At 47.1% G+C, this 26,464-nt stretch overlaps 1 protein-coding gene across 3 annotated transcripts in view; it reads left to right on the top strand.

The window, feature by feature from the left end:
• ATP8A2 (ATPase phospholipid transporting 8A2) overlaps window positions 1-26,464 on the top strand; it is a 3,773,191-nt gene that overhangs the window by 2,772,912 nt on the left and 973,815 nt on the right. For all 3 annotated transcript variants that reach the window (XR_011284127.1, XM_069639892.1, XM_069639893.1), the window contains exon 28: window positions 6,373-6,447. Coding sequence is in view for 2 of the 3 variants with exons in the window: in XM_069639892.1 (XP_069495993.1) it covers window positions 6,373-6,447 (75 nt within the window). In the remaining variant the exon portion in view is untranslated. The remainder of the gene's footprint in view (window positions 1-6,372; window positions 6,448-26,464) is intronic.

The following is a 26,464-nucleotide window of genomic DNA, read 5'->3' on the forward strand; positions in this document are numbered from 1 at the left end:
TGTGACCATTTAACTCCAAGGGTTAATTTACTTTACTTTAAATGATTTCTTAGGCGCAGCCAAAGTGGCCCGGAGGCATACAGGTGCCGACAACTATCAGTAACGAGGTTAGCCAAAGGGGGAGTGCCTGGTCTTGCCTTTCTTTCTAGGGATGCCCAAAACTACGAGCATCAGGGGATAGTGGTCACTTTCTGATCTCTCGCTAATCATGAACTATTCAACTCTTGGCCAGTCCTTCCCAGAAATCAACTGGTAATCTATCAGAGAACTTCCATTATGGCCATGAAAGGTTCTTTTAGCAGTTTGGTCTCGTGGCAAATGCCCAATGCAAGCCCTAAGATTCAGATTACAAAGCATACCGGACGACTCCACTGCAAGATTGTGAATGTGGGAGGGAGCCAAAACATATAATACAGGGTTGTCCCAGGCCTGGTCCTGGTCTTCCCATTGTTCTAATAGATCTTTCAGGGGTTCAATTTGTAGGTTGCTGTCTTCACTCTTGTAGCTGGAGGCCTCACCTTACAAATCTATGAGACCTATGGCAAGACCAAGGCCAGGCCTGGGACATCCCTGTATTACATGGTTTAGCTTCCCCATAGAGCACAGAGCCAGAGGGAGTTTTTTGTTAATTGAGTTCTGGAGAAATGCTAATGTTACCAAGCCCAGCATGGGTCTGTTATATATATTATAGAGGTATAACAGATCACCAGTGGCCATCCAGATCTGCAATGATTGCAGGTCTGGGCTGCCAGTGTCATCTACGTCAATCCTCCAACCCAAGGAAATGTCCACCCACACCAACATGCCACCACTTGGCCTACCACATTGCCCTTTGCTGGCTGCCACATATGTTTCCTGTAACACTATAATTTGGAAATCACTGATGAAGGCACCCCCACACCCCTCCCTGCATCTTCCAAAAGTCTATACACACCCACTATATTCCAAGCTAATATTTTATAGCCCATAGCGTCTTCCACATGGTATACTGAGTTCCCACCCAGTCAGTCCACTTCTTCCAGGTTTGCCTGTGAACCACCTGGACCTACAATGAGATTACTTGAGGGGAAACCAGGAGGATCAGATTGTGTAAAATAACGGTTAACCAGCCTACTCATATTTGGTAGGGCTAAAGAGGCCAAAAGATATTTTAACAAGTCAAAACATCTAATGCCAGTCTTTACCAACTCTGGGGATAAGATCTAAAGTCAATAGACAAAAGGTAATGGACTAATTTTTGAGTTGTCAAAAAACACAGATATAGTTTGTGTCAGAGTTTGGACAATGTCATTTCTGATAATCGATAGACAACCACCCTTAGAATGGCGAATCCAATAGATGCACTTATTTTTCAGGCTTTCAGTGTCCTCAAAAACATTGGGAGCCAATCTTGGCACATTACCCATTACTACTGATGGCATATCAGTATTGCTCTGAGTCCTCACTGGATTGATTTGGCCATGATGGTTGAGGGGCTCTAGGTGCCTTCCCAAAGGTATGGAATTTGTCCCTGACAAAGGGGGAGTGGAACCACTGTTCCAGGTTTGGGTTATTCCATGGGTACTCCCTAAGGACTCTCTGGGTGCTGGCAATGGGTTTCCATGCCTCGGATAGAGAGGAACTCCTCTCAAGAGGGGGTTGTAAGGAACCTGTGGTCATGGTGGCTACAGTAAAAACAGACGCAAGTGATCACAATTCATGGGTGTTTATTGAACAATGAATGCAGGGTGGAAAAACGCCTAACCTAAATCTAAGATGGGAGCAAGCGTTCATGATTTCTACAACAAACAAACAAACAAAAAGTTGTTTAGCACAGTTCACCCCTGGGTCCCCCTCTTCCGGGCGCCGAACCCTCATGTATCGGATTCAACCAATCAATTGAACAGTTCCTTTCTCAATTAACTTTGGGTGATGACTTTTTACCCCTGGATCTCCCTTCAGACCTCGGCCCTTTCCGTTAGCATCCCTCTGCTGGGTTCACCCTTGTCAACTTTTACAAAACAGTTCATTATGGGACTTTTAGACTTTGGGGGTCATTACGAGGTAGGAGGTAACCAGACCGCTATTAGCGGCATGGCTACCCCCTTACCGGGTTCCGGGTTCTTTGAATGAGGATTTACCAGACCATTCCGACCTTGGAGGGCCTGGTAATTCCTCATTCAAGGAACCCATCCCCATTTCCATTCGAGCCCCCACAGGGCTCAATGCGAATGGGGAGGGTGCTAATAACTGGCCCGTTGTTAGCACCCTGGTCTGCTTGGAGGACCCGCTAAGGGTGCCTGGAAAAACCAGGCAACCTTAGCAGGTTCCCACAAGCAGACTTGTAATGAGGTGGTAAGGGGTTGACGGCTCCGGCACCTTTACCGGTGCCGTTAACCCCTTACGGCTTCACTCGTAATGACCCCCTTTATCCCTTTCTGTTAGCATCCCTCTGCCGGGTTCACTCTTGCCAACTTCAATACACTGTTCATACACTCATTTCACCAAGCGGGATTCACTTCCCTTAACTTCTCAATACATCTGTTGGTCAAAGACTTTCAACGGTACAGAGGATTTTACAAGACCCCTGTAGGACCACTTTGACCTCTTTTTGCCTCTTCCCAATGGCTTCTGGTTACGGTAGTTTCTACCATCGGGTAATCGTCCAGAGTTTCCTGCTTGAGCACCTTTGTGGTGCTGGCCTCCTCTGTTGCTGGCTTTTCCCCTCTTTCCCAATTGTATCTTTAAGCCTTTCAAAGTTCAAATTAGCCGTTGGTTACTTTTCGTTCAGCACAGTTTGGTTTCTTATAGATTCTCCCCTCGACTCACCAGCTGTGCTGAACCGCTTGCGTTTATTTATCCTTGGAGTCAAGGTTGGTACCATCGATACCAGCGTCCTTCCCTGGTTTGAATATCAGCAGAGTAGGGTCTTGTGTACCGTAGACATCTGCTGCAACACACGTTGGCTGTTATTCACAGTCTTAGGTTTCCATTTGCAGAGATTTCACGGCCCTTAATCAGAAAGGTCAAGGTCACTTCTCTTCTTGTCAGCCTCTCGGTATTCGCCATCTTTCGCCTCCTCTTGAACTGCTGTGCTGAGTTAGCTCTCCCGTTGTGCGGTCTGCCTTGCTCCTCTTGTGCTCTTGTGCTCCACCTTTTATCCCTGTGGGGAAGGGAAAGAGCCATCAGGTGTGTGTGATTCGGGTCAATTGCCTGACTTTGCCTGACCCCCTTGTTTTGGGACATGTCAGGTAAACGGCTCTGGTGTTAGTCCGTTGTCTTTCCTGTTGTGCGAAAGTGTCCGTGTGGGAAAAGGGGGGACAGTGTTCTGGAATATCCAATGTGATAGGATGGGAAAAAGGTGTCGAACGAAGGGGGATACTACGTCTAACCTGTCGGTGTCCCACTCCCCAAGGACCCTCACATCCAGGTGATCCTCCCTCACTGGTCCACCCCCAGGCACTGGATCCAATAGCGATGGCCGTGTCCTGGCTACCTGGATGAAAGATCCTCTGTGACTAGCCAGGGAGACACCGTCAGGTTTCTCACATGGTCCATCCCCAAAGGCCCGCCCCGCTTGTTTATTGAAGTAGCATTGGGAGCAGGCTGAACTGTACTTTGAGATGACTTGGGTAAAGTCATCTTGCTCGGTTCACATAATCTTTTAAGCAAAGGGGTAAACTGCTCCGTAAGAGCCTTAGGTTCCACAACGAAAACATCTAATTGACTAGCAATTATATGGGATATAAGGTCTTTAAGTGAAGCGGGTATGAGCTCAGGCTTGGTACACAACATATTGCAATTATTTTAAGTGGGTTCTGGGTCCATGGGGTAAGTTTGGGAGCCCACTTCACAAGTCCGTGGGGTGTGCCCCTGAAAAGTCGCACACTTCTTCTTCAGGGGAACTGTCCCACAGATCTTTTTACATTCCAAATTGCCATGGGGGATCCACTTGAGAGTGACCAGGGGGTGAAAGAGGAAAGGCACAGTTTGAAAGGGATTCATATTGGTTACACAAGGGCAAAGTGTTAGCACTTATGTACTTATGTGCTCCAAAGCAGGGGCTAGCTGTCCTTGGGCCTCCTTTTCAATAACCTTTACAGTAACCAGATTGAGGTCAGATGTAGGTAACAAGGGACTATCAGGTGCAGTGTATGTCGCTGTGATGTTGCAATGAGCAGGGGAGAGCAGCTCCGGACCCGTGGGAAAAATGATCAGGGTCATGGACCACCACCCTGCCATTGTCATTACAGTTCACCTGAAGAACAACATTTCTGACACCTTCTGGCATTCGATTTGCCGCCACTTCGAAAGGTGCCAGGTGGTCTTGCCTCATAATACATTTCTACATCCCTACTTAACCCTCCCGCTTTACAAAGCAGTGTCACAAAAAGAAAATAGTCATATTTTAAAGTGGCGCAGTTAGAAGCACAATTAGATGCGGCACCTGGCACTTCTGGCCTCCTTGTGAATATCTTCAGTCGGCACACTTCCACATGCCCCATTCTCACCATTCATTCCATCTATGTCAAACGAAAGATCCGTGATTTCTGTGATCAATACATTCACTTCAGAAATTGGTTTGAGCATCCTAGATATTTTTGCCTGTCTCCCACGTCCTCCAAAGTAGAACCCTCTACTTTCCTTTTTACCATAATTCCACGTATATATTCACTATAAAAGTCTTAAGAGGAAGCTAAAAATTACCTTGTTAAAAATAAAGCCAGCAACCTGCCAAAAATTGATAATACATTCTATTATGGTCTACTAGGTAAAAAAGTATTAAAAGAAATATATATATATCAGATGGCATGAGTTTGGTTAGTTGCTTCAGCAGCAGTGCAAACACACGTAAAAATGGGCAGAAAACAAAGAGTTACTCCCGGAAACTGGTAATCGAGTCTTCAGATAGTTTCCCAATGTTTTTTCGATATGTGGAAAATCCAGCAGCCTGACTGCCCTCCAGCACTCCTCCAACAGTCCAAACCCAAACGGAGAAAATCAGGGAGAGAAAAAATAACGACAAAAAAAAGGAGGAGTCCACCGCCAAACGAGGAACACAACCCATGGGGGCGAGGAAAGCAACAATGTGGCAAAGAAAAGCTTCAAGGAGTACCCCCAAGTAGCAACACCGAACAGGAAGGGGGAGGTCTCTCCTCCCTCCAGACACACAGAGTCACACCTACGGTTGAACAGCAGCTACATTTTTCACCTGGAACGAGATATTGAATCTGAGAGCTACGGATGATAACGTGCCTCGTCGGGCGATAAATATTATTCCATGCTGCGCAGTTGTATCATGCATGAGACCCTTCCCAGGGGCTTTAAGACCTGATCCTCTCCTCATTTAAACTAAAACTCCAATTGCCAGAAGATAGAGTATGCGCAAATGGGTTTTACTCACAAGGACTAGTTGGTTGTTCCTTGATCGAGCCCACAGCCCGGCAAGCCTGACTGCAGGACTGGGCCGACAGAAGTCGTTTTGAAGGCAACGGCCAGGTGAATGCTGTCAGCCCCTCCTCCAGCAGACGGTCCCAGTGCACACAGACTGCATGATAGATAAGTTATTAGGCTGGGGCATATGGTCTGTGGCGTTAGGCCACCAGCCACTATCTTTTTGCCTTATTGTTGGAACATGGATTGTGGCCAGTGCTGAAGGCCAAGACCAGAGGGCCCTGGAGAAGATCTAGTATAACAAAACCTGTGAAGTAAAAAAAATATAGTTATGATGAGCTGATTCATCACAACAACACCCATGAAATAGAGTGTGTGTGCAAAGTGATGACTGTCTTAACACTGAGTCCTTAACCCCTCAAATCCCCCATGACTCGACCCACGGGCACATACATGAGATCACAACAGGGACCAATGAGATCAAAAATGTCATCATGGGGGACAACGACGGGGGACTCAAGAGCTAAGATTGTTGTCACTTCCAAATTTCATGGGTGTTGTTGCACTGTATCGGATCATCGTAACTCTCTTTATATATTTACACGTTTACTGTACTTGGAAATGCCCTGTAGGTTTTTTTGTGAACATTCTATATTATACTGTTGTTCGGCTGATTGATTTGAAAGGCCTTAGTGGCTACAAACAATTTTAATGTGTAAATGTATACATGATAATATATTGCCTAGTACATACCTACAGAATATTTTTTTTTTAAACATTTCGAAACATTTGTTGTGTGTGATGATGACAGAGATATAGCAACACAATTGTTTGCTTCCTTGGTAAAATAGAAACGTAATTAAACACATGAACGGACTCTTTCATATTGCAGTGGGATAAGCAGCTGCACCCAGCTGGTGCCTCACATTCCAGTCCATTTTACATGTACATATGTGTGTTTCTGTGGGAAGCTTGAATGCCCTTTGTTCTTTCTTTCAGCTTTGGTTTGCGTTCGTCAATGGATTTTCCGGTCAGATTTTGTTTGAGCGGTGGTGCATTGGTCTGTACAATGTGGTAAGTGTCCTGTTTCTACTTCTGCTAGTCCCTGCTGGTGTCCCTTTGCTGTTTATGTCTGTGATTCTATCTCAGTGGCTCAGCCACAGAGCCTGCACCACTTGAACACAAAGCCAGATTTTTTGTAGCACAAATTCTGCGGTGCAGTGGAATGCCACCGGCAGCTCGACACTGGGGGATTGGCTCATGGTTTTAAAAAACATGCGGCATTGCCCCCCACATGGGTCTCTCTGAACAACACTGACACTAAAGAACTGCCATAGAAAAAAAAGACTTCTACTGCAATGATTTACCGGCATTCATAAAGCCAGCAGTTCAGGCTTTTCAGGCTTTTCAATAGGCAGACATTCTATCTATTCAAATATTGTGTAACATTGTAACTTTGACGTATTGCAGTAGTCTACAAAAGAGCACAATAACCGTAACAATATATCAGCAGTGGTCTTTATGAAACAAAACAATAATAACGTGCTACAACTAATCTTTACATTTTTTGTAACCAAAAAAATCGAATAATCTAAATGCTTCATTTCAGGGTTGTGTTCTAAAATGCTGCATTGCTAAAAAAAATCAAGTGGCTGAAGGCACATCTGGTTAAGACATTTTTATTACACCAGGAGCTGATTGACAGCTCCCAATAAGCAATAAGCTATTACGTTTCTGACAGATGTCTATGAAGGCAAACATGGCTGTTTCAAATCACCTAAAGGTGGCATTTGATCATTACAAATTTAATGACTGGAACTAACTCATTGCCTTTCAGACAACTGTCAGAAATGGCTGCTTTAAATCGTGTAACTGTGACTAGAGTTTAGATAACACAGATGATGTACTACTATTCATATATCTATCTCTCCACGTTTTTTCTCACACAGGTGTTTGTTGCAACCCCTCTGAGTCAAAACTAAAATGCCTATTGTCCATGTGATGGATTTGTGCTTGCTCTCAAAAGCCTGCCTCTGAGTCAGACAATGTGCAGAGGCAGAGCTGTGCATCATCCATACACAAATCCATTAAACTGACATTGATTGCACTCAGATGTGGTGCTTGTTCGTGGGACTGGTGTTACTGTCACCCAATCTAATGATATGAACCCCCAGAAAGATGAGAAGCCAAGTTGGCATATCTGGCAACCTGTGCCCTCCACGGCAAGCACACATTTCAGCAATAACTGCAAAACCCAGTAAGCTAGTGGACCTTCAGTTGAAGGTGAGCTGTGTAGATGTGTTTGGGTAGTGAAGTGACCTGCCATTTGCATACAAGAATGACTATAGGAGGTCAGTGCTACGGAAAGTGTGACAGCAGGTACTTTTGTAATTCTAATGGAGTCATATCATATTTTCTTGTTGCTGTTGAGGAAGCCTCCAACTTAATGGAAAGGAGGGTGGTGATGTAGCCCCAAACCGCTCAGGGACCAGCCCTGGAGGCTTCAATACTGAAGGCAGGCGGGAAGTCGCTCCCCCCATTTAAAGCTTAGTCCAATTCCCAGAAATTGGAGAATTATTTGTCAGTGACCTCACTGGTCACTATTACAATTCTTTGGTCAGAGGAAATGCTTTATCCCTCTTGAAATGGGGATATGACATAGATCAAATTCCAGTAATCTGCGAGAAACCGTTGCCACAGCGAAATTGTATGCTTCAAACCCTGCTGCATCTTCAAAGGCTGGCTAAGAGCCTGTCGAAGCTAATACGGCAAATACTTCTGAAGAGGTCATGGTTAAATCACATTGGGAATGGTTTCTTTCTTTTTTACCTGTTCCCTCTCAGCATTCCTAAAAATTATCTTTATCTGCTCCTGGAACACGTGTGGTCATCCACATTTGTTCTCGGAGGGTGGTTCCTCTAATCTGTTTCATGACTGCGATGCAATACTATTTCAGGAGATATGGTTAATGGCGGAGGTCGTTATCAATGGACATATGTGCTTTTCTAATCCTGACAGAAAAGGGAACAAGGGTGGCCCATATGAAGGGTTAATTACTCTTTGTTCTATCTCCCTGGTGGCTTGGGTTTCAGTTATATCGAATGATCACCCACATTTCCTCCTAATTGGCGCTGAGTTGTATGATGAGCAGTATATCTTGGTGTTGAACCTCTATGACCCCCCATTGTGGAAGGTTTACAGAAGAGATCCAAATAGCAATCTGACTGTTTCAATTGTGATACCACTCATTATCCAGCTATGAATCTAATTCCCCTTGCATTGACTACCCGGTAAATGAAAAGGAAAAGGTGACCATATTGGCAAATGCCCAGAAGCGCTGGAAATCTAGTGGCTTAGAGCATTTGTTGTCGGCATTTCTTTCTACCTGGGGCTCCAAACGTTTCATGGGGCTATGAACAGTGATGTACCAACAGCAAAGACTTGGGATAATGGTGCCTCTGAATCAACCACTGATTTATTTTGGTGGAAGCATTACTCTGTATAATAATCAAGTTATGTCTTTATGTCATTGTAATTTTAGTGATCATACGATACTGAAAATTAAGATTAGTATCTAGCCTTTGAACCCTTGTGATCAAGACAGAACGGGGGCCGAGAGTGTGACCAACTCCTGATATAGACTTGGTTGGTCGGATAGAAACATAGAAGCAATCACAAGATATATGAGTAATCTGGATGCTGTACATAAAAGTTGTAGAACTCCCATCCTAATAATGGAATTGATAGCTTGATAACTAATTACTTATTAAGGCGAGGGAGAGGCACTTTATTTAGGCTGTGATGTACTCATGTCCATCAATATGATAAGGTGCTCAATCTTTTAAAAAGAACCATGAGACAAGAGATTAAAAAGGTAAATAACCTCAGTATTGATATTCAAACTAAACACGCAAAAAAATTAAAATGGTCAAAAATAGATATCGTTTGTGGTTGAAGTGGTATCGCCTATCATGTAGCACAACAGCGTGGAGAGCGTGGACTTATATGAAGTTATTCGTTAACATGATACAAAACCTATGTGGCTCTTATTTAATAGCCACAGAGTTCAGCCACAGTCCTCCACTGTTAACTCAATTTCTAGTAACATTTGGGAATCTTATGTATGTTATAAATTTCACTCGCCCCGCTATCGCTGTGACCTTTGAATCTGTCTTTTGACAGGGATAATTTAATTGTCATCATAAGCAAGCTCCAAAAATCTAGAGCTCCGGATCCTGATGTCGCTAATAATGTTATACGTGCCAACCATGCTCTCTGGGCAGATATATTGCTCACTCTTTTTAAGCAAATTGTGGAGAGTGGAAACATTCCTGATTCTTGGAAGGTTTCCCATTTTATTCCTATCTTGAAACGGGGAAAAGTAATGACCCCTCAAATTCCAGGATATTATTGGATGGTCCAAGCAAATTTTTAAAATAAATTTCTCTTATTGAAAACTAGCAAAAGTACCTGTTCCCCGAACGGGTTCTGTAGACAGACATGATAACACTCATTAATTGTAGATAATTAATTATCCTGTTGGTCGCTGTTCCGCCTTACCCTGGCATGGTGCAGTTCATTGAGGTGCATTGCAGTGCAAATATCTCAGAAATCTTGCATCCTAGTGTTGGTGAGGTCTGGTATGCCAGAGGTCTGGGGGTTACTATGAGCTCACCCGTTCAGCTACCAATGGCCCAACAACCCTTCCCTCAGAACGAACTGAGGTCTCATCCAAGGGCAGTTTGACTGTTGTTTATTACAAAAACAGACAGGAATCATACATAACATTCAAACATCTCGAGAGTCACCATTCCCAAACCCGTGTCAACCCTTTTTGATACAGAGTGTCATCACAGCCTGGGCCTTCCCCAAAAAACCTATCAAACTTTCTAATTGGGTGCTCGGAGTGGTTTAAACTAAGGATTACGGATTGGGGTTAGAGCCCATGACGGAAATGTTTGTGGAAGAAAAGACACAGGGTTATTTTTCTGAAAATAACCCTCTGTCTTTTCTCCCCTGAACATTTCCGTGTGTGCCACCGACTCGCTGTGTCCCTGCAACTCATGTTCCCTTTTACTTCCGTGATTGGGAACCGGCGCCACAGGGTCCTTTCCTTTTTATTTATCTTTTTACTTTTTGCGATCGGCTCTGGGGGACACCCCCGCAACTCCTGCTCACAATATATTGAACATGGGTCCAGGGGACAACCCGTAGCAGCCCTTAGCAGCGAATGGGGGATTTGGTTGAACTTTTTCAGCCGTTGGGAATTTTTGAATGGCCGAAATTTGGTCAAATCTCCCATTCAGGCTTTTTTTTAGGCTTTTTTGACGTTTCCTTGATTACCCCTTTAGATCCTACTCAATTGGCCCTTCCATGTCAGGTGGTTGGCCTGCCCCTTCCCCACGATACTATCTATCACATTGTTGCAGGGGTGTGTTAAGTGACTTCAATTCAGCAATCCCACTAAGTCAGTGCCTCGTCTGGGACGCCCAAGGGAAGCCCTTATTTATATATTTTTATGACAAGTTATACGCTGGATGATAAAACCTTATATAACGCCCCTCTCTTTAAATCCCCCTGACTTCACTGAGCCAAGAAGTAGGTTTGTTTTGCAATTTAAAAGATTTATTGGAAAAATTAAACAATATATATATATATATTACACTTTTATAATAAATTAATATTTGATATCACACTTAAGAATATGACAGTGATCAACACTGGGTGATGTTACACTAGCACACTGATTTAATTACTTAAGAGTTAGTATAGGGAGGAAAAGGTAACTGTCATGTCACGCGGGAGACTGGGGTCTGCCGCTCCCATTTCCTCCTGGCGAGTCTACCCGCGCGTTCGCGTCTGGGGACTCGCCGGGAGGGGAGCGACGGGTTACGGGGCCGGCGGCCTTCGGCGCATGCGCGGAGGCCCTCTCTCTCGGTTCCGCGCATGCGCCGTGGGGGCTTGCCTCCCAAGCCTCGTTCTGGGTTCGCCGGCGCCCGGAAACGGAACGGTTTGCGTTCCAGGCCTCTCGGGCGCCGGCGGCCCATAAAAGAGGCCGCGAGTCAAAGCGGGCCGCGTCTCAACGCGGTTCGCTTTGCTCACCTCGTTGTTCCTGCCCAGCCTTACCTGTGGCCTGTCCTGGGCCTGCCTGCCTTCAGCCTTACCTGTGGCCTGTCCTGGGCCTGCCTGCCTCCAGCCTTACCTGTGGCCTGTCCTGGGCCTGCCAGCCTCCAGCCTTACCTGTGGCCTGTCCTGGGCCTGCCTACCTCCAGCCTTACCTGCGGCCTGTCCTGGGCCTGCCTGCCTCCAGTCCTTACCTGTGGCCTGTCCTGGGCCTGCCTGCCTCCAGTCCTACCTGTGGCCTGCCCTGGGCCAGCCTGACTCCAGTCCTTACCCGGGTCCTGTCCTGGACCTGCCTGCCTCCAATCCTCACCTGGTTCCGGCCCTGGGCCAGCCAGCCTCCAGCTACTACCTGGGTTCTGCCCTGGGTCAGTCTTCCCTCAGCCCATTCCGGAGTTCTGTCCTGAGTCATCATTGAGTAGATGGGACTTATCCCACACTAGCCTGCATTCCCCCTGTTCCATCTTGGGCACGTTCCTACAGTTCTCTAATTGGCCAGACTGCTAGTTCCAACTGTCCTCACTCTTTCCTGTCTTGCCTGACTCCTAATCTCATCCTGTGTACCATTGGAACCATCTGCACCAGCCAAGCTCCTTTTGCCTACTGCGAATACCTTTCTGCTACACTGGTCTATCTATCCACTGTCGCTGCACGGAGGTTCTTGGAAGATTCATGGTCTTGACAACAAGCTCTACCTGGACTATGGTTCCATCCATCTGAGCCTACATCCTCTTGTCACGCTTACCTGGGAGAGTGCCTTCGTGACATTGGGGGTTGGTCCATCCTTCACCCAGTTCCTCTTTTGGGTGGTGGAGAGGCTGATTCCTCGTGCCGCTATCTCATCAGTTCCTGGACTCCAGACTGGCGACCTCTGCGAGACCAACCATCAAGACTACAGGTACGCGGTCCTCTCGGGCCAATCAGCTTGACAGATTGAGACGCCTTCCTCCTGATTCAGAGATGGATGAATCGCAGGACATGAGGAACGAGTTGCTAGCGCTCAGGGCCGAGATGACCGCCCTGCGTCAGGAGAATCAAACATTACGACAAATGATAACGCAAGGAGCACCTAGTACCTCTCAAGTAGAGGGATCATTGGCTCATACAACACCCATCAAATTCGACGGAGACCCTAGACGGGTGGCAGAGTTTTGTAACCACTGCAGGATACACTTTCTCTTCCGGTCTACCTACTTCAACAACGATAGGGCCAAGATTGGTTACATCTTGGGGAACCTAACTGGGAACGCATTAGCTTGGGCAACTCCGTTTGTGGTTACGAACAGTCCTATTTTGAATGACTTTGCTGCCTTTGAAAAAGCCTTTCTTGAGGTATTTCAGACGCCGAACCTGGCCTCCGTTGCACAGAATCAATTGATGGACTACAAACAGGGAAACAATGACGTCATCACCTACATCAGCCGTTTCCGACTTTTGGCTACCGACTCCCAGTGGCCCGAAATTACACAGAAGACACTGTTTCGTCGAGGCCTGAGAGAGGAGTACAAGGATGAGTTACTTCACATCCCTGAACCAGAGAGCCTTCAACTCTTGATTGATCAAGTACTCCGTATTGACCAAAGGCTAGCCGAACGAAAGGCTGAGAGACGTCGGCTTGACAGAAGCGGTCCCCGGACAACCAACACACCCGCTGGTTCGTTTGGGTCGACCGAGTCCGGACCTGAGCCCATGCAAGTAGGAGCCATGAGGGGACCTTTGACGGAAGAAGAGAAGAAACGAAGGAGGTCTTTGCGTTTGTGTCTTTACTGTGGAGCAGCTGGACATTATTTGGGTACGTGTCCTTTGCGTCCGCAGAAGAAGTCGGGAAACTAGGAGACCTGTCGTATTCAGGAAGGGCAACGACAGGTCCCATTCCTTCCTCAGACCCTTCTGTTATTTGTTCTATTCGTCTACCCATGCAACCAGCGGTGCTACAGACCCTGAAGGTCCGAATTAAACTACCAGACAAGAACCTGGAAGTATCCGGTCTACTGGACTGTGGGGCTTCCGGCAATTACATCGACGAAACGTTCGTCACCAGACATAAGATACCACTCGTTTCCAGACACACGCCCCTGTCGGTGGAGCTTATTGATGGTACTCCCTTGTCTTCTGGACCCGTTAGTCAGTTCACAGTTGGACTGGCCCTTCTGATTGCTGATCATTACGAGGAACTAGCCTTTGATGTTATTAAGTCGCCAAACTACAAGATGGTCTTGGGATTACCTTGGTTGCAACACCACAATCCGTTGATAGACTAGAGAACCCAGACCTTGACCTTTTCATCCGAAAGGTGTGCCCAAGAATGCAAGCTACCGGTTCCCACCAGGACCGTCTCGACTTCTCTAGTAACGGACAGCAATGGGGTTCATCTATGTTCCACGTCTCTGGTCCCACAGGAATATTCCGAATTCAAACAGGTGTTTTCTGAACCCGGCAACATACCCCTTCCTCCACACCGTTCTTTTGATTGCTCCATTGACCTGCTACCGGACCACGTTATTCCCCATGGGAAATTATATGCTTTGACACGTGACGAGAAGCTAGTTCTTCAGGAGTATTTGTCGGAGAGTCTAGAAAAGGGGTACATTGTGCCGTCAAAATCACCTGCAGGATTCCCCCTGTTTTTTGTAAAGAAAAAAGAAGGTACATTGAGACCCTGTGTCGACTACCGGCAGTTGAATGACATAACAGCCAAGGACCGGTATCCTTTACCCTTAATTCGCAGTATCCTTGAAACCTTGCATACTGCGCGAATCTTCTCCAAATTGGACCTCCGCGGAGCTTATCATTTGGTGCGCATCAGGAGTGGGGACGAGTGGAAGACAGCTTTCAAGACATCTTTTGGGCATTTTGAATACAGGGTTATGCCTTTCGGCCTATGTAATGCCCCCGCTGTTTTTCAACGATTCATGGACTACATCTTTGGTGATCTGTTAGGATTATCCGTTTGGGTTTATCTGGACGACATATTGATATTCTCTAAATCCTTAGACGAGCATGTGGAACACGTTTGTGAGGTCCTTCATCGGCTGTCCGTCAATAACCTGTTCGCCAAAGCGGAGAAATGTAGCTTTCACCAACCCAGCATTGAGTTCTTGGGATTTGTTATCAATCAAGAAGGCATTGGGATGGATCCCAAGAAGGTGCGAGCCATACAAGAATGGAGACATCCACACGATATCAAGGCTCTCCAACGCTTTCTGGGATTCGCAAACTTTTACAGGCGCTTTATCCCACAGTTCTCACAGATCTCGGCGCCCCTCACCAGGCTAACCAGCAGCAAGATCACGTTCGAATGGGATCCCGTGGCTTCCCGGGCTTTCGACGTATTGAAGTCGGCCTTTATGGCTGCCCCGATCCTGCGCCATCCCCAGGAAGAGTTGCCTTACATAGTGGAGGGCGATGCTTCCAGCTTTGCTGTAGGAGCAGTCCTTCTTCAGAAAGATCCAACCACGTTAGTAGAACATCCAGTGGCCTATTATTCTCGCAAGTTGAGTCCCAGCGAACGAAACTACGCGGTGATTGAAAGGGAACTGTTGGCCATCAAGACCGCATTCGAGGAATGGAGACATTTTCTCCTCGGAGCACGCTTTTCTGTGGAGGTGCGGACAGACCATCGCAATCTGTTCCATGTTACTTATATCCCGGGAACCTCCAATACAAAGGCGGATGCGCTTTCCAGGTCCCTGGAAAACGTAGATGGAACGCCTTGTCCAGAACAGCCACTGATTTCTCCTCGCCATTTTCTGCTGGCCTTGTCCTCTCACCTTAAGTCCATCGCGGAAGCCACTCGGTCGGATCCAGAAAGAACGTCCCTTCTTAGTCGGCAATTGGTTTCAGAACGAGATGGACTGTTGTTTTTTCAGAGAAGACTCTACATACCTAGCGGAGCCATTAGAAGGGGCATTCTACATGGATCCCATGATTCACCCATAGGAGGACATCACGGGGTCAGAGCCACTCGAGAGTTGATATCCCGACAGTTCTGGTGGCCTGGTTGGGCGACCGAGGTCCAGAAGTACATCGACAGCTGTCCAATTTGTGCCCAGTGCAAGGTTCCCAGAAGACGACCATTGGGTTTGTTAATGCCCACCGAAGTGGCTCCCTATCCATGGCATACCATCGCCACCGATTTCATTGTGGATTTGCCTCCATCTGAAGGGTACACCTGTATAATGGTGGTTGTGGACAGCTTCACCAAACTGGCCCATTTCATCCCATTCCAGAAAATCCCTACAGCTACTCAAATGGCTTCAGCGTTTCTGCACGACATCTACCGGTTGCACGGCCTACCGGAGAAAATCATATCGGATAGAGGTACCCAGTTCCTTTCATCATTTTGGAGACAGGTGTGTGGTCATCTGGGAATACATCGAGCTCTAAGCTCAGGCTACCACCCACAGACAAATGGGCTAACCGAAAGGACCAATCAGACTTTGGAGGGGTACCTCCGCTGTTTTGCCAATGCCACACAGTCTAATTGGAAAGGTGGGTTAGATCTGGCCGAAGTATCCTACAACAACACTGTTCATGCTTCCATTGGAGTCAGCCCATTTTTCTGTTCCACTGGTCTACATCCTCGGTTAATGCCTTTTCAACCAGTTCCATCTAGTACTGTTCCCTCTGCTGATGGTCTGGTCTTACACATCCGGGAACAGCAAGAACTTGCACGCAAGATCTTAAGTGAAGCCAAGGATCGGATGAAGAGACAGGCAGACAGGAAGAGGAGTGCAGAACCTAATTTCCAGGAGGGCGACAAGGTGTGGTTGTCCTCAAAGAACCTGCCTCTCCGCAATCTGCCCGTCAAACTGGCCCCTCGATATTTGGGTCCCTTTGTTATCACCAAACGGTTGTCCTCTGTAGCCTTCCGTCTTCGCCTACCCTCTTCCTGGCGTGTACATCCCGTTTTTCACGTGTCCCTGTTAAAGCCCTATGTGGTCGATGATTACGGCCGCACCTCTCCTCGTCCGGCCTCTGTTTTGGTACAGGGCGTCCCTGAGTTTGAGGTACACGAGATCTGTGATGCCCGGTACCGTAGAGGGGTGCTCCACTATTTGGTTGACTGGAAGGGGTACCCAGCCTGTGATCGTACCTGGGAACCGCGCCAGCACGTGCATGCTCCCCGGCTGATACGTGAGTTCTACGTACGGTTTCCCTGGAAACCTGGGGCCCCGGGTCTTCCTGGGAGGGGGCATAGTGTCATGTCACGCGGGAGACTGGGGTCTGCCGCTCCCATTTCCTCCTGGCGAGTCTACCCGCGCGTTCGCGTCTGGGGACTCGCCGGGAGGGGAGCGACGGGTTACGGGGCCGGCGGCCTTCGGCGCATGCGCGGAGGTCCTCTCTCTCGGTTCCGCGCATGCGCCGTGGGGGCTTGCCTCCCAAGCCTCGTTCTGGGTTCGCCGGCGCCCGGAAATGGAACGGTTTGCGTTCCAGGCCCCTCGGGCGCCGGCGGCCCATAAAAGAGGCCGCGAGTCAAAGCGGGCCGCGTCTCAACGCGGTTCGCTTTGCTCACCTCGTTGTTCCTGCCCAGCCTTACCTGTGGCCTGTCCTGGGCCTGCCTGCCTTCAGCCTTACCTGTGGCCTGTCCTGGGCCTGCCTGCCTCCAGCCTTACCTGTGGCCTGTCCTGGGCCTGCCTGCCTTCAGCCTTACCTGTGGCCTGTCCTGGGCCTGCCTGCCTCCAGCCTTACCTGTGGCCTGTCCTGGGCCTGCCAGCCTCCAGCCTTACCTGTGGCCTGTCCTGGGCCTGCCTACCTCCAGCCTTACCTGCGGCCTGTCCTGGGCCTGCCTGCCTCCAGTCCTTACCTGTGGCCTGTCCTGGGCCTGCCTGCCTCCAGTCCTACCTGTGGCCTGCCCTGGGCCAGCCTGACTCCAGTCCTTACCCGGGTCCTGTCCTGGACCTGCCTGCCTCCAATCCTCACCTGGGTCCGGCCCTGGGCCAGCCAGCCTCCAGCTACTACCTGGGTTCTGCCCTGGGTCAGTCTTCCCTCAGCCCATTCCGGAGTTCTGTCCTGAGTCATCATTGAGTAGATGGGACTTATCCCACACTAGCCTGCATTCCCCCTGTTCCATCTTGGGCACGTTCCTACAGTTCTCTAATTGGCCAGACTGCTAGTTCCAACTGTCCTCACTCTTTCCTGTCTTGCCTGACTCCTAATCTCATCCTGTGTACCATTGGAACCATCTGCACCAGCCAAGCTCCTTTTGCCTACTGCGAATACCTTTCTGCTACACTGGTCTATCTATCCACTGTCGCTGCACGGAGGTTCTTGGAAGATTCATGGTCTTGACAACAAGCTCTACCTGGACTATGGTTCCATCCATCTGAGCCTACATCCTCTTGTCACGCTTACCTGGGAGAGTGCCTTCGTGACATTGGGGGTTGGTCCATCCTTCACCCAGTTCCTCTTTTGGGTGGTGGAGAGGCTGATTCCTCGTGCCGCTATCTCATCAGTTCCTGGACTCCAGACTGGCGACCTCTGCGAGACCAACCATCAAGACTACAGGTACGCGGTCCTCTCGGGCCAATCAGCTTGACAGTAACTGAGAATGCTTTTATGGTTTCAAGGAAAAACAATGATGGAAAGAATGCAGTACAGAAATAACTGGTAGGGTTTCACAAGAGATAATATGTTCACTTTTCCCCTGGTGGCAATTCACTCCCCCCCTATTCAATACAAGATGGAAGGGAGAGCACACAGTTCTCAGGAATACAATCAAATGTAGTTCAGTTCCCCCCTAGCAAGCTTAGGTCACAGGGATGATTTTAAAACACAGGCAAAATCCTTTTAAATGTGGTGGCAATGAAGTAAAATATGCTAAAAATGGTTTTTAATTCCCTATAAGAGATTCAGGGTGGGTGATAGCTACTTTAAATTAGTTCAGGATCACTTTAGCAATGCTCTATGAATGATTGTCAGGTTGCAAATGAATTTCAGCAAAGGAAAGCAAGAAGCTGCTATTTTGACAAGTGAAGAAATTTGAGCCAAATCGCAAATCGCTGCACTTTTTCCGAGTGCGTCGAGTGCGATTACGGAAAAAGTATAATGAATAGAAAGTCGGTTCTGGGTTCGTTGGACAGCCTAGAATCCTAGCTTTAAAATGAAAGTTAAAACTCGCTCCAAACGGTTCAAGAGATACGGACGATTTCGTGAAGGTAGATTTTCAGAAATGAAATAATGATTCAAAATGGCAAAATTACACTTTTACAGGTTTAAAATCGGAGAAGGGACACAGGATTCCTATGATGCAGTTCTGGACAGGTTCAAATGTTTTGAATCAGATTATTTTAAGCTAAGAGATTGGTTTTGCACAGTTCTGGCTGAGTACTCACACTATGAATTTGAAATAGGCCGTCAGGGTCTGGTCAGGTTAGGACTGGACTCCAGGCGGTTGGTTCTGAAGTCACAGCTATCTGGGTCAGCTCTGCTCTGCTGGTCTGGTCTGGATCTCTGGTTCTGGATTCTGGAGTTCTCCGTCAGAGTGCTGCGCAGAGATTCAGTTGAAGGTTGGAAAATGAATGTCCCTGTCTGGCTTCCAGTGGCTCTTTTTATGTCTTTTGGGAAGTGGGTGTGAAGGCTAACTTTCTTTGCCCAACCCACTCACGATTTGATAGGTCAAGGATTTCTCTTTGACCTGATTTGAGAAGGGAGCAGTGAGTCATCAGGTGTCATCTTTATGGCATACAGAAAGAACACTCCCCTTTGCTTTTACTTAGAAAATTAATTTTTCATTACTAACAGGTTTCCCAGATACACAAGTGGTTGACATTACATATACACATCATATATCACATAAGGTAGTCTCTGATCCAACTCTGATGTTTCTAAGAGCTTGCATTAAGAAATTACAACATTTTGCACTTTTTGGTTGGTTTACCAATATTGGACTTTTACCAAAAATGACAGATGTACACCGCCTTTCTACACATATTCCAGTAAATTTTCATTTTTCTAGCGTGAACCCCGTGTCTGCAATCTCCATAATTTATGGGGTTTTGCCTCAGAACATGGTACAGAGTTCTAACACCTCTTAAAATGTGCACAGAAAAATCACAAGAATAATGATATTAATTATATAATTTTGACAAGTCCGTACTATGAATTATCCATCTTTTTTTTAAATTATGCTCCGGCCCAGAGGGGTGTGGTTTCCCAAAGCACATGGTGGAATGTATGGTTTGTCCACTTCCTTCAACTCAAGTTGCTCACAGAGGCACGGCCCCTCCCTGTTTCTCTCAAGAGGAAGCCATTTACGACCCCCCCTAATTTAACATTTGCCTGAGAGCCAAGGAAGGCTCATTGTTCAGTTTCCTGCAGTCCCCAGCTGCTCCTCCCCTAATCCAATCAGAGAGGTGTCATCTCCCTTTGGTGGGGGCAGCAGAATGCGGCCAGGCCTGGGAAGAGTGGCTGAGCAAGTTTCAACTCCTGTCGGGGGTAGTTGCCGGGCAGAATTCACTCTCTTCAAACCAGGCTTCAGCCAAATGTCACTTTTGTTCCCAGTTTTTCTTCATTCAAAACAACTTACAATTTTTACACATGCAGCTAGAAGGCTGATTCTAAGTTCAAAACTATGACGTTTAACAGTTGCAAACTATGTGACACTCAACAGTAGGTCACCCCTTTATTTTAAACATTTAGATTTTTAGTGTCTTTCAGTCCAATTTAACTTCAGCTGCGGACATTCACAGCTCAGCCAGTTTTGTTATAAACATTGTTTTGGGCTCTTCATCTTTCCAGATTTTGTATGCACACAAGACTACATTCTGCCAAATCTCTGCTGGTGTTCATTGAGATTTTTGAATATCTTGCAATGTTTAAAATAGGCATTTTTAGCTTGCATTTCAGAGAAAGAAAGGTGATTTCAAAGTGCTTTTTGAGCCAACCGGTACTGCTGTTTTTCCTTTGGCACACATTTCACCCATGGCACTCCTGGCCCATCACGCTCGCACTGGTGGGTGGCAGGTCAGGGGAACATTTTGGTGTGCGCCAAAACTGCGCGGTTTTCCTGGATTCTGGCGCAATGTGGGCTTTTTCACCATCTTGGATTTTCTAAGCCCACAGCACCAAATGTTGCAGCATAATAGTCCAAATGTGGGTCAGGACACCCAACAAGCACAGGATTACCATTGGCCCTTGCCCCCTTCCATCCAACCCTGGATTTATGTCCCCTGATTGGTTGGAACTAGTCTCCTCAGGCCTGGGACCCAGCTCTGTTCTCAGCGCTCTGGGAACCTCTTCAAGGTGATGAGAATGACTATGTGTACCCAATGTATCTGTTAACAGTACCACTTTTGTCTGTGAGAGTGCTCTCCATGTTGCAACGTTGTTAACTTGTTCATGTTTCACTTCATGTCTGCGGTGCTGAGAACTGTTGTATTCCCACCGTGGGTGAATAGCTCAGCCACATCACGTGGTTGAGGACCACAAAATGAAACTTTTCTGTTCTGCAATTATGAGGATTTATTCTGTTTTTCTGAAGATGGCCCCTTGTCATTTTAGGTTTGGAATGTGCTGCTTGTCTCTGACCTTGGCTGTGAGCCTTGGCCTTCCTGCTCTGTGCAGCCTGGTTCTGCTTAACTCTCATCTCTTTCCCTGTGGCTTGTGGCCTTATGTGCTTCTTCGTTTTACTAGTACTATGATTTCTGCACATCTATATCATGATATAGTCCCTATAGTTTAGTGGTCTTTGGTCCTGCCACGCTCCTTAAGTGCTCCTGTAGATCCATAGGGTTATTTGCCATAAACATCTGCAAGCTTGCTCTGCATCTCTTTGTTGCCTTGCATTCTGTGTTTCTGTACTTGGCTAATGAGAAAAATAATAAAACGTTTGACAGTATCTATATGTGTCTGTCCTGTATCTGCATGTTCTTTGTGTGCACGAGTATGTGTTTGTGTAACATTGTGTATAGTTGCGAGTGTACTTCATGACTAATGTGGCTATGTCATTGTGCCACTAATGACGTCAGCACAGTGGATTCCTGGCATTAGTCAACATCATCCTTCAAGACATTTGGGTCCATGCGTACTGTTGCAGCGCCTGTATCCATAAAGACATTCACTGGATAAGGTTTGAAAGGCTGTCTGACAGAATATCTCTCTGCACATGTGTCAGTCACTGGTGCTCCTGGGGCTTGTCTGAATAGTGAGTGACTTCATGCGTTTTTGACTCTTCGGGCCTCCATGTTCATGGGGAGCAGTGGGGGGATTCCTGGCAACCTCTCTTCAGTCCCATCTCTGGTCGACGTATCGACCAAACCTCCATACTTTGTCACTCTTGCTTTTGGAAACCATTTCTTTGTTACCCCTCCAACATGTCCATAATAATGTGCATGGTCATCGAAACTCCAGGTCATATAGGTACAGTCTCCTTCTGGGTTGCACCATCACCATTTCCCCCACTATCTGTTATTGTTGAATGGATTGTCAAATGTTATCATCTCAGTCGGGAACAGTAGGCATTCCTTTATCCTTGTCCTTAGGTTATTCCTTTCTTCTACTATTGTCTTCTATGTAATTTTGCAACATTGTTTAATGCAAATCTTCACTACACACAGTTCCACTAGTACTAATATCCGTTCTCCTACTAGTGCCTTCAGTTTGTCTGCTAGCCATGATGGCATCCATGACGATATATATGACAACCAGCTCTGATCTTTTCCTGTCCGTTTGGCTTCTTCCTCCATCTTGCCGTGCATCTTTGATCATCTTGTCACTGCTACTGTCAGTGTGCTGGTCTCTTTGTCATTTGCAGGCACAAACCTGCAATAGGAACGCCCAATCTTGGTGTAAACTCCTCCTTCCATTGCTGTAAGAAGGTCTAGAATGTATCTGTTTTGGAGTGGCAGTAACCTTACTGCTCGGAGCTCTTCTTTCATTACATTGAAGTCATTTACTGTAGAGTTTATTGTTTGCATCAGCTCCCATCTGGTTATCTGCAACCATTTCGTGTTTGTGTACGTCTGGACAGCTGGAACTACTGACGCGAAAAACATCTCTGTCCTGCTGAATAACCGATGCTCAGGTGGTACATCGTCTAGTGATGCTTCTGAAATAGTTGTCTCTTTTCACTCTACTCACTTCTGACAGTTTATTTCTTCCCTTTTCTTCCTCTTCTATCAATCTCTTCTTTTTCTTGTTTGTGTACATTTTAGGGAAGTCGTCTATCTTCACGTCCTTCTGTGGCACTACCAGTGCTGACTGTAATGCTCACCTGGTATCCACGGGGACGTCACTCAGCCTGTTCTGACCTCTTACGACCTCGAACCCTTCCCTGGAGGCTATTCGACTGGAGACTGGGCCTGAAAGACAGGATTGGTAGAGTTTAACTCCCTATTGTCTCTGTGTGCTTGAACCCATTCTTCCCCGGGGTCCAACCCTTTCCTTTGATCCACAGCTCACCTTGTTTTCTTGGATAATGTGCTCTCCATCCTGCTTTCAGCGCAGGGGTGCGTTGATTGATGCGGGCTCGTTGCTGCCTAGTTACTTCACTGGCAAGAGTCCGACGGGTAAGTATAATGAGTCTTTTGAACAGTTCTCTAACTTCGTTCCTTTCCTTCCTTAGATGATGGCCAGCGTCCAGAGATGGCGGCGTGCTGCTGAGATGAGTAGCGCTGAAGGTGAGTGAGAGAGCGATGCACGATGCACCCCTTTCGTATTTGCATTGAACTGAGTTATTTTTCTGCATCTTTTAGGTGCCGCGACGTTTTCAGCGTGGATGCCGGTTATGAAGAACAAATGAGGTGGGTAAGAGCGGTATGCTGCGCCTCTAGATGTTTCCACTCTAACCTGGAGTGTCTTTTCCCTCTTGCAGCTGGATGAGAAGTTCCGGAGACAGAGTTTCCCCAGAGTGATTGGGATTCAGGTAAGCGCTTGAAGCTCGTACAGTATTTAAAAATAAGCGAAGATTTGCAGAATGCTTACTAATGCCTTTTTCTGTTCTTTTCCCTTTTCCTTAGGAAGCGGAGTGCCGGGATGGGAATGACACTGCCGAAGATGCCTGCAGAACAGAAGGAGCCATGAATGATGGGCAGAAGCGCCGCAATGAAGGCTGTTCCTAACGGTGTTCTTGCAGGAGTTGAGCACAGAAAAAAGATGCAGGCCTAATGGAGACAAATCCGAACACGGTGAGTGTCACGCTGCAGGTGCAGAAAACGCAAAGCATGTTTCTCAGCCTGGGTGTGGCTTAAATAGTCTCTGGGTATCCCAGGTGTCTCTGGGCTGAACCACACCCAAAAGACTAGACCGCACATGCAGTTTTGGGAACCGAAATATGTGGGGGCATCCATCTTGTCCCCATCAATGCACTACAAGTCCAATCCCCAATGTTATCCTATGGGAGTGAGTGAGTCTGGTGCCACAAGAGCCAAGGCTGACTCCAAGTGGGTCTTTGGAGGGATGGAGAGGCCCTTGAGGGCCATGTAGGTGATCGTGGCCTGGCTCCAGTCTGACATCTTGGAGGGCTGGGGACATGAGGGGCAGGAATCATGACAGCACCCTCCCACCCCCAAGGCCCCTCTCAAGGTGGCTCTTTTGTCTGGTCCTGATTTGGTTGGATGGTTTTGATGAAATTGTCTAAGCAAGCGAGGTGCATGGATGTACTCCAAGGCTCCCATGTCCTGTCTTGTGGACCATACCCCTTCCAGTCCACTAAGTAGTATCATTTGGATCTGACGTACTTTGAATCTAGGATGTCCTTGACTTTGAATTCTGGCTCCCCGGCGACTACTACTGGCTGCGGTGGCATTGCTACCCGGGCCCCAGGTTGAACAGGTTTAAGGAGAGACATGTGGAACACAGGATGAATCTGCATGTTTGACGGCAAAGCTAGTCTGACCGCCACAGGATTTATCACGGAGGTGACGGTGAATGGACCCAGGTATCTTTGACGGAAAGTTCGGGCTTCTTTAATGGACACGTGTTTAGACGCCAGCCAGACTTTGTCTCCCACTTGGTAGTTGGGGGCCTTTGCTCGGTGTTGATCAGCAAACTTCTTTTGGCGATTCTTAGCTTGAAGTAGGTGTTCAGCTGCCCTTTTAAAGGTTTGAGAAATGGTTGTGTGCAAGGTTTTAACTGCTGGCATTTCCATTGTTGTAGGAACGTCCAAGTCAGAAGTACGTGGGTGCCTACCATACATGGTATAAAAGGGTGTCTGCCCAGTGCTGGTGTGTAGGGAATTATTATAAGCATATTCAGCTATCCATAATAGGTCGAACCAGTTTCCTTCAGCTTGGTGTAGCATGCAACGCAGATACTGCTCGAGCGTCTGATTTGTCCTCTCATTTTGACAGTCCGTTTGGGGATGGTGACTGGTGGATAGTCGGATGTCGATCTGGGCCATAGAGCAGCATTTTCTCCAGAAGTTAGATACGAATTGAGTACCTCGGTCTGAGACCAAAACTGAAGGAAATCCATGGAGCCGTATGATGCCTTCAAGAAATACCTTTGCCAGAGTGGAAGCATTTGGGAGCCCCTTAAGAGGAATGAAATGTGCCATTTTTGAAAATAGGTCCATGACCACAAGAATAGTGTTAAACCCTTGACTGGGTGGTAACTCGGTAATAACATCGAGGGACAACGTGTGCCAGGGTGCTGGTGGGATTTCCAATGGTTGTAATAGCCCAGCCGGTTTCTGCTTGGATGACTTGTTTTGAGCACACACTCCACAAGATAGGGTGAATTGGATAATGTCTTTACGCCACGTGGGCCACCAATAATTTCGTTTTACCTTGGCTAGGGTTTTAGCGATTCTGGGGTGGCACTCGATCAAGGAATCGTGATAACCGGACATGACTTGTTCTCGTAGTTTGGTAAGAATAAACGATTCCTGAAGTAGGGCAACTGATTTTTTATCATGTAATGTTCTCCTTGTGCACTCCACGCTTGTAATTGCTCCGGACAGGTATTGTATTTTCTTCATGTAATTCTTTCTGAGTTATGGTTGCTGTGATTCCTAGGAGCTTGTCACTCGGGATGATTGCTATTAGGTCTGGGGTCTGATACCCTTGATCTTCCACCCCGATACGGGAAAGGGCATCAGCCTTCCGGTTTTTCACCCCTGGTCGAAATGTAATCACGTAGTCATATTCAGCAAAATAAAGAGCCCAACGTAGTTGTCGAGAGGATTGGGCCTTTGCCGTTTTTAGGTACTGGAGGTTCCGGTGGTCAGTTATTACGTGGATTGTGTGTCTGGTTCCCAAGAGGTAGTGCCGCCATGCCTTAAAAGCTGACTTAATGGCCAGTAGTTCTTTGTCTGTGATAGCGTAATTGAGTTCAGGGGGTGTGAATTTATGCGACCAGAAGGCAACAGGGTGTAACTGGCCCGTTTCGGGGTCCTTTCGTGAGAGGACGGCTCCCATAGCCATGCTTGAGGCGTCCGTTTCCACCAGGTATGGCAGATCAGGGCGAGGGTGGCGTAAGATTGGGGCAGATGTGAATCTTGCTTTGAGTTCCTGGAAAGCCTCCTTGGCTTCTGTTGTCCACTGGAACTTTTTGTTGCTTTTCTTTAGTAATGATGTGATGGGATGCAAGATTTGCGAAAATCCTGGGATGAACCGGCGGTAGAAGTTTGCAAAACCCAGCATACTTTGAACCCCCTTGAGTGAATTTAGGGATGGCCAGTTCAGGATAGCATCTACCTTGTGTACATCCATTCGGATTCCATTCGGGCTGAGAATAAAGCCCAGGAATTCCACCTCGGAGACGTGGAATGAGCACTTTCCGAGCTTGGCGTAGAGCTGGTGTTGACAGAGTTTCTCCAATACGGATTGGACGTGTTTAACGTGGTCCTGCTTTGATGCGGAATATACTAGGATATCGTTGATGTACACTAGAGCACAGACATCAATCAATTCCTGTAGGACATCCTTCATGAAGTATTGAAATGCAGCAGGCGTGTTGCAAAGGCCAAAGGGCATTATTTGATATTCATACAAGCCGTTTTTGGTGCGAAAAGTGGTTTTCCATTCGTCCC

This window comes from Ambystoma mexicanum, chromosome 7q (assembly GCF_040938575.1).
Source record: "Ambystoma mexicanum isolate Mex_15411 chromosome 7q, UKY_AmexF1_1, whole genome shotgun sequence".
NCBI classification, from domain to species: Eukaryota; Metazoa; Chordata; class Amphibia; order Caudata; family Ambystomatidae; genus Ambystoma; species Ambystoma mexicanum.